Below are 8,088 nucleotides of genomic sequence, written 5' to 3'. Positions count from 1 at the left end.
ACAAAAGGATGGAACTTAAAATAGATCTGCTTTGACAAACTAAAAAATTGAATCAGGCTTGTGTTTGATGCAAAATGTCTCATTTGCGTGTCAGACACATTACATTAACTCAGCTGGAAGAAAAGCCCAGGTTAAAGTAGGATTCTGTTGGGGAGAGATGATACAGTGGTGCCTCGCAAGACGAAAAGAATCCGTTCTGTGATTCTCTTCGTCTAGCGGTTTTTTCGTCTTGCGAAGCAAGCCCATTGACAGATTAGCGCTTTTAGCGACTTATCTGCTGATCGGATCAGCTGATAAACTGCTTAGCGGCTTAGAAAAAGGAGGGGAAGGGGAAAAAACCAGCAGGAACTCGCAAGACATTGTCGTCTTGCGAAGCAAGCCCATAGGAAATTCGTTTTGCGAAGCACCTCCAAAACAGAAAACTCTTTCGTCTAGCGAGTTTTCCGTCTTGCGAGGCATTCGTCTTGCGGGGCACCACTGTATAAGGGTGAGAGGCTCATGGGTGCTAGAATTAAACCACTACTTAGGAATGGTATAAAGGAGATAGGGAAAATACTCAGTCCGGAGAACTGATGCAGGTTTAGGTGCACAGCAGCCAATGTTTGTGCAGTTTCCAAGTAAGGAAGTGACACCTGGGGTTTTTTTAAAAAAGCAAAATACCATGGCTGCTTCAAGCAGGTGATTATCCCTCATTCACTGCCAAGATGTCAGCCACATTAATATACTTTACCATAGCCACTATAAAACACAGGTGGCCACTTGAGATATTAAGCTACAGGATGGACATTCTTCACAAACTGTTAATAAAGTCTTGCAATGATTGCCAGTAGAGTAAGCTAGTATGTAGCCTAAGATGTCTTGTTCCTTCTCTTTAAATTTGTTCCAATGCCTTCAATTTTGTCTGAAAGAAAAACATGCAAGTCACAATTAAACCTGCACTGCTTATGGAGAATGTGGACCAGTAAGAAGTAAGCAGCACATAAGCGACACACAAAGCACTACCAAACCATTCTATGTTCTAAATCTTATATTAATAATCCAAAAATTGAGACAGAAGCCACAAACAGAAAACATATTCAAATTGTGTCTAAAAGGAAGATTCAGGAGAAAGACTGAATCTTCCTTTTGGCCACAATTTGAATATGTTTTCTGTTTGTGGTTTCTGTCTCAATTTTGTTCCATTCATAAATAGGGCTATAGCCCAATTTTACCTGTTTTCTTGAAGTCTCCTGCAACATTAATTCTGCAATTTTTCTTCCAGAGGGTTCCTTATTGTACAGATCTGTTGTCTCTGGCAGATAAGATTGATCAATATTCTGAAACAAATGACAAGGTCAGCTAGGATGTGATGATCTAATGTGTGGTTAGTTTGTGCTCTGAACAGTTGCTGGTAACCTTTTTAGTATACATGATTTCTGACAATCCACTATAAACAAGTCATCTGGCTCTGTTTTACAATTTGGCTGCACAGAAAATTGATAAATGGTAAACATGAAAGTGAGATTGGTTTTCTCCAGTGAGTGGTTAATTAGTATGCTCATCCTTTTGTTTTCCTGGGTGGAATGAAAAGTTTGTGATGATTAGATTCACTTAGTATACGTACCTCTGATGTATATCTGAATTCTTCATCCCATCTTCCATCTGCTATGCGTACAATCACAGATGCACCTGGCACCAACTGGATCTGGAAGTTTCAAACTATAGCATTAAGTACATTCTTTATATGTGTGCGATTGTTGAACAAGAATAATGGTGAAACGTTGGGGATAAAGTAGGGCTCACATGGATTGCAGGCACCTGTCATACCTGAGGCTGTTGAGGTTTTCATATAATTACAGAATATCCAAGTGCCTCCTTAATCTATACTGGAGCCTTCTACTCCAGGGTTAGTGGACCACATAAATGTTCCACATTGCACCCAAATGAATCTGTAAAGCAGCGGTTCTCAAAGGGTGTGGCTAGAAGATTCAAGGACAATCAAATATTTAAACATTTCGGTGTAGTATAGTATCAAAAAAAAAATTTATTTGCATACTATGGATAAATATATTTACAAAAACACTAATTTGAGTTTCTTTCCCCCCAATGTATTTCTTGCCAAACAATTTGGTGTGGCGTGAGCAAGTTTTTATTCTGGAAGTGTGGCCGAAAGAAAAACATTTTAGAACCACTGGTTCAGGTAAATTTTCAATTTAAAGATTACATTATAAAGAAACATAGTCTTGTACATTGGTTTATCTGACTTAGCAGTCTTCAGCGAAGATCTCTCTGCAGCACAAACACACATTTTGGAATCCACTATTTTTTACCATGTATTTGTATGATGGTGGGACTGATGTTGCAAACCACCTAATGTCTTGCTCCCATAAATCTTTGTTAGCCATGCTCCTTGGAACTTTCTGCACTTGTAGTAGTGTTTGGGGTAATTGGGATTTGTGTGGTCTACCTTTTCCATCAGTTTTTGTTACTACCCTGTATAATACGATCTAGAAAAGGATTGCAAGTGCTCCCCTTACTTCACCGTTTTACTTCCTGTATAAGTTTTGTGAAGCTACTGCTCTATGCTTAACTAGCCTCATACCTCTTTCTTTTGGAGCATGCTCTTCATAATGCTGCTGCATTTCCCTTCAGATAAGGAAGTCAGGATGATCTGTTAAGGAAAGAACAAACCTTGAACCAGAAAAGAACAAACCACCTACTGTTTCTTTGCAGCATTCTTTTAGTAGACTACTGCAAGAGATTCCTTAAGTGAGAGAAATAGTGAGAAGTGCTCCCAGAACATTACAAAGTAACATTATTGTAAAGCTTACTAATTTTATTATTATTATTATTTTGTACACACCCCAAACAACATCTTGAAATTAGAAACTGATTGCTGACTTTGGACTAAATTATAGTAGTGGGTAAAAACAAGTGGGTCAAGAGCTGGTGACACTTAAGCCAAAGATGGGGTGGGGAATGCATAGCAGCTATAGGCACTGGTTTATTGCTTTGCACCATCACCACCTCCAAAAGCTGGGAGAACTAGTTGCCATTTGTACCCTTTGCCATTGCTAAGATATTTGAAGGCATTAAGCGTACACAAGTAGGGACTTCAGAAAGTACAGAAAGCTGTGGGGATGAGTCATTTCTTAACTGATGCTGCATTCACATAAAGCTCAAAAGTGGGGAAGTGGATAACTTTCAGCATGACAGAATGGTGATATACAGGCGATACAGGGAAACGTACAAAATATATAGTGTGTGTGTGCTAATAAGTGCATGCCCCTGCCCAGCTGCTGGAATTTGATTGTTTTTGCAAGAAAATTGGTAATGTATGTCTAACTTTTACCTGGTTGGTTAACTATACCTGACTGGGAGCCCCCTGGTATAAGGGCAGTTGGTAAATGCCGGTGTTGCAGTAACCTCTGGAAAACACATGAAGAGCTGTCCATGCCCCACTTTTCTGAGTGTGATGTAACTGTTCCCCTTTTAGCATGACTCTTCTTTGTGCTGCTTGGCATTCTTTTTCACCCAAGGCACATTGGGCAGGATTCACCACACCTTGGTACAGGTGAATAATAATGGTTGTATATTTATGGTAAACTCTGTGGGGACAGGTCTGAAAAACAGAAGTTGCAGGTTCTGAAAGGAAAGGCTGAGCCACCTGTTGTGTACAGGTTCACAAATATGAGTTTGGAAATATGGTCATCAGTAAGAAAGCTTACACTACTCCACCATGGGCAGACTGCCTCATTCAAAATCATGCCAGGTCTCCTTAACACAATTAAATTTCACATACCCAGAGCCCCCTGGTATAAGGCAGTGAGTAAATGCTGGTGATATGACATGTTTCTCTGTGTAAAAAATATTGGGCAGCAATGGATTTATGAAAGGAATGCACATACTTCCTTTATGTGGAACAGAAATTAAGAACCCTGAGCCTCGCTGCTAGCAAAAATGTTTGAACCCCAGTAGAGTATCAAAATATAGGCTACAGATTTAGTAGGGATAGGTGGTAGGGAATCAGCCTAATTATAGCAATACTAATTCACTAGAGAGAATGTTTCTACTTTACTGAACTTTTCTGGAGCTAATATTTCTGCTTAAAACTCCACCTAGTTACCTTCCACACAGTTCATCTTAGTTAACTGGTTACTAGGCTCAGGAGGCCTTTAGCCGTTTTGCTGTAGACTCTGCTGAATAAGACAGATTAGTTGTGAAAAATACCAGATAAACCAGTGTTGAAATACAGATTGGTTCCTTCTTACAGCATGGGACCCATCTTACTGAAAGGCAACGACCTATCCTTTGCTGAGTGGAACACCCAGTGTCATCTTTTTTTAGTTGTAGGCCATTCTCAGAGTCCTGTGACTGAAGGGTGGCTTACAGAGTGACGAACAACAAAATAAAGGATGTGATACCTTGAAGCCATCAAGCCACACAGGCCATTGCTGGTAGCTGTTTTTGTCAAGCTCCTCAACAAAGATGGGGTAATCATACTTCAGCCACTGGGCCCCAAAGTAACATGCCCCAGGTGGATTGAAGCAGAATTGGGCGATTGTCAAGCCAGACCATGGTAAGTTCATGCCTCTGTCCAATGCAAACTGGAATACCACAGAGTTTAGATGTCAGTCTGGATAAGAGCACTGTACACACACACACAGCCAAGGCTTAATTTGCTTACAAACATGAAAGACTAAATTTGTTTCTCAACTATACCATTTCAAATTACTCTGACATGCCAGTTTTCTGTGAGCAGGGAATTTTTGTCCTTAGCAGTATGAAATAATACAGCTAAGAAAGTCAACTTGTTTAGAAAATTAAGAATACTAGTGGTTGTCTTCAGAAGTTGATAAATGCCTGTTAACATGTACCTAAAGGCACAGCAACAGAGACCAGGTTAAAGGTTGATAACTATTTTCAAGTGCAGAAATTTCTTAAGACTGGTTATAAGGAGGCAGAATTCCTTATTTCCATATCTCTGTATAGTATTCTATCCCAGTCATGTATATAATTTTGTGCTAAACAGGGCATTTCTGTGAATGTGATAGCTGTTCACCTTGATGCCATAGGTGGGAATGTATCTGGAGACATAGGTGAGGCTAAAAGGCTGTGGACTGCTGCCTGGCACCCGGGTTAGTTTCTGATGGATCCAGGTGACAATCTCCTCATCTGTGCTTAAACTCTTAGGACCTTCAAGCTGGTGAACTATTTCCCGCACTGAAACAACAGACCTGTGTGAAACAAAAAGCTATTTTTGCTGTGGCCCACAGTTTTGGAATTCTATAATTATTTCCTACCAAAGTGTGTTGATGCATGGGGCGAGACCCTTGGCTCACCCTTCTGTTAATCTGATTTGAATGTAAGATGGACTGTTGTTTTGTAAGGTTCCTTCTGCCCTTTGATTAAAAAAAATATCCAATCAATAGGCTCATCAAATACATAGTCTACCATAGAACACACTATAATAACTCATCTTTTATGTATGTGACTACAGTGAGACCAAAAATTCTTAAAAGTAATAGCTGGCAGTCCTCTTAAGGGAGACTTTTCCACAATTGCTATGATTCCATCTTTTTTACTTCCATCCATCCTGCAACCACTGAGGAGACAGAAACTCAGTTTACCTGTTGGTCATGGCTTCATAGAAGCAACTTTCTCCTGCAGTAGGCTTGGCTGAGTCTGAGTAATAGACACCATCAGAATAGTCAGGCCTGGCCTGAAAGAGGCCCACTTTGGCCCAGTTTGCCTGAGGGACCATGCTTCTTTGTAAAGTTTGATGGCTGGAATTTACAGGTGCCTTGATAAGCCTCACTAGCAGGGTTGCACAGGGCACATACCTACAGGGAAAGTGAGAAGACAGATATTAAGAAAGCTAGTTTGATAAGATGGGGAAGGAATTGGAAATGATGTAAGTGAGAGGGCCTCACCGTCCTATTGATGTCAGAGAGCTGGTAGAGAAGGGCTGATCTGGGCAGGGACTGTTGTGAAAAATACGGAGCTGATGAGCACCATCATTGAGGGAGACCTGAGGAAAATAGTAATCAACATCTATCCACAGACCCCTTTTTCCTCCTTGGGAAACAGGTAATGGGAAATATATTGTGTTCCCCTCCTACCATTTGCATCTGAACTGTGGAGAGACAGCAAGATTTTTGGGTAGGGCTCCAGGTCACACAGCAGTTATAGTGGGATGGGATTTTTGGCATGGCACTAGAAAGCATGAGCATTAATAGTAAAAACCTATCCTGTGAGATCTAGTGGGAATGTGAAATATTCTTGTAGCACTTTGGTTGTCAGCAAAAGAATGAGAGTTCCTGAAATACCCATGAAGAAGGAAGGCATTTTCCTGCTGGAGCCTATCAGCATTATAAACCATGTCCTAGCTTCATTTTCAGAACTGAGGCTGCTTCCCCTGAATTCCCCTTCAGTTAAATCACCTGAATCCCCTTGGCCTCTGGTTCAGGGGCTTTGTGTGTTCCACATTCCACAAAAACATTGAGAGCTGCCCAACCGATCTGGATGAGCTCAGAGGTTAAGCGATTGATGGAATAAACCTGTAAAATACAAAGGGACATTAGTTCATTCCCCCCTGGCAGCTAGACCCATAGTTCTGTTTTGTGTTGGAGGTGAGGTGGAGGTCAGGAAGATGTTGCCATAATGTCCTCCATTAAGAATATAATAGCACTGCAGAATCAGACCAAGGGCCCACCTAGTCCAGCATGCTGTTCTCATAGTGGCCAACTAGATGCCTATAGGAAGCCTGCAAGCATTCTGCTGTCTTTTGAAGACACGCCTCAGCCTGCTTACACAGGCATTCCCTTCATCTTGACCGGAGTCTCCAGTTTTAACTACTACTTTGTTTTAGTATACACCTGTTTTGTTGCATTTTAATTATGGGTGTTTATATTTTAATGTTTGTGCAAATCTTATATTTTGTAGGGTGCTTAGAAGCCTATTTTGGCATTAAACAGTAAATAAATAGCACCAACAATACTATTCCCACTTGTGTTCCCCAGCAACTGGTATTCGGAGATATAATGCCTCTGCCACTGGAGCCATTAATAGCACCCAGTTCTAATATGATGAGAGAAGGAGAAAAATGTCTCTCTATCCAGTTTATCCTCAGCATTCATAATTTTATACAGCTCCGTCACTTGCCTCCTTACTCTTTTTTCTAAACTAAAAAGCCCCAAACGATGTAACTTTTCCACACAGGGGAGTTGTTCTAGCTCCATTCCAGGAAAGGAAAGATCCTTAACTTCCTAACTCTTGACCCCCCACAGGACATGCTTCATTCATTGGTAGCATTCTTTGCACGCCCTTTACCCATACCAACACAAACCTTTAACAGAAGAGTTGCACAAGGCGCTATCACTGGCTCTCTGATTTCAACTGAGTAGCTGTAAAGTGGATCAAATATGCTGCTATTCAGGTCAATCCCAGTGCAAATGTCTGGCCCAATTCTGAAAGGAAGAAGCAGAAACAACCTTCAGCTAGATGTTTTCCATAAGAGGGCATTGTTAAGCTCCTCTGTTGTCGTGGCACCTTGAACTGAAGCAAAACCCTTTGCGTGCTTCAGGACATAGCCATAGAAACATTAAAATCAGGGGTAGGAGACTGAGGGTCATTCTGTCTGGAAGTCTTGCACAGACAGAACAATTGTGAGAGTGCCCCATTGAATCCCACCCATAGCATGTATGCAGCCTGGGAGAAGCAGAGGAAAGATGGCATTTTAGGGAAGAAAAACCCAGAGAACTGTTCCTCCTTACTGCATGAAACCACTGGTGAAGATACGAGCAGTGACCCTGGTAACAGTGACATCATCAGGCAGGAAGCGGGCTCCATCAATGTATAGATCAAAGCCATCTCCAGCTCTGAAAGGCTCTACAGGAGGTGTCTCCCTGAAATGATGAATAAAAGCTTCCTGTGGGGGGAAAAGTTGTGATGATACTAAATGGCCATTTTACTGCACTTTCACTCAGTTTTAGAGGTCCTTTTGTTTTAACAATCCCGAAGAGTTTATTATCGTGAGCAAACAAATGCGATTCTTTGTAAACAAATGCAGAGAAATGCATGCTGGTTCAAAAATCTTAATGCCACATA

The 8,088-nt window shown here is 41.1% G+C and overlaps 1 protein-coding gene and 1 long non-coding RNA gene across 11 annotated transcripts in view; one reads left to right on the top strand and one right to left on the bottom strand.

The window, feature by feature from the left end:
* Positions 1 to 486: 486 nt before the first annotated feature.
* CCDC17 (coiled-coil domain containing 17) overlaps positions 487 to 8,088 on the bottom strand; it is a 33,847-nt gene continuing 26,245 nt past the window's right edge. For 7 of the 10 annotated variants that reach the window (XM_081195303.1, XM_081195302.1, XM_081195297.1 and 4 more), the window contains 12 exons: positions 7,755 to 7,909; positions 7,328 to 7,448; positions 6,423 to 6,539; positions 5,913 to 6,010; positions 5,610 to 5,822; positions 5,042 to 5,216; positions 4,404 to 4,586; positions 3,350 to 3,601; positions 2,582 to 2,650; positions 1,604 to 1,684; positions 1,212 to 1,316; positions 487 to 901 (listed from right to left, as the gene is read on the bottom strand). In XM_081195303.1, coding sequence (XP_081051429.1) covers positions 872 to 901; positions 1,212 to 1,316; positions 1,604 to 1,684; positions 2,582 to 2,650; positions 3,350 to 3,601; positions 4,404 to 4,586; positions 5,042 to 5,216; positions 5,610 to 5,822; positions 5,913 to 6,010; positions 6,423 to 6,539; positions 7,328 to 7,448; positions 7,755 to 7,909 — 1,599 coding nt within the window. In that variant the 3' untranslated portion in view covers positions 487 to 871. Of the gene's footprint in view, positions 902 to 1,211; positions 1,317 to 1,603; positions 1,685 to 2,581; positions 2,651 to 3,349; positions 3,602 to 3,633; positions 3,835 to 4,403; positions 4,587 to 5,041; positions 5,217 to 5,609; positions 5,823 to 5,912; positions 6,011 to 6,422; positions 6,540 to 7,327; positions 7,449 to 7,754; positions 7,910 to 8,088 lie in introns of those variants that run through there. The other 3 variants (XM_081195301.1, XM_081195306.1, XM_081195298.1) reach the window with 3 other exon arrangements.
* Positions 1,676 to 5,188, top strand: LOC308587642. Its single transcript, XR_014008501.1, has 3 exons — positions 1,676 to 2,179; positions 4,327 to 4,558; positions 5,055 to 5,188. It is a non-coding gene; the product is annotated as an uncharacterized lncRNA (long non-coding RNA).

This window comes from Podarcis bocagei (genome assembly GCF_964188305.1).
Source record: "Podarcis bocagei genome assembly, chromosome: 5".
Taxonomy (NCBI): Eukaryota; Metazoa; Chordata; class Lepidosauria; order Squamata; family Lacertidae; genus Podarcis; species Podarcis bocagei.
The sequence above is the reverse complement of the archived record's forward strand: the minus strand, read 5'-3'. Positions and strand labels throughout refer to the sequence as shown.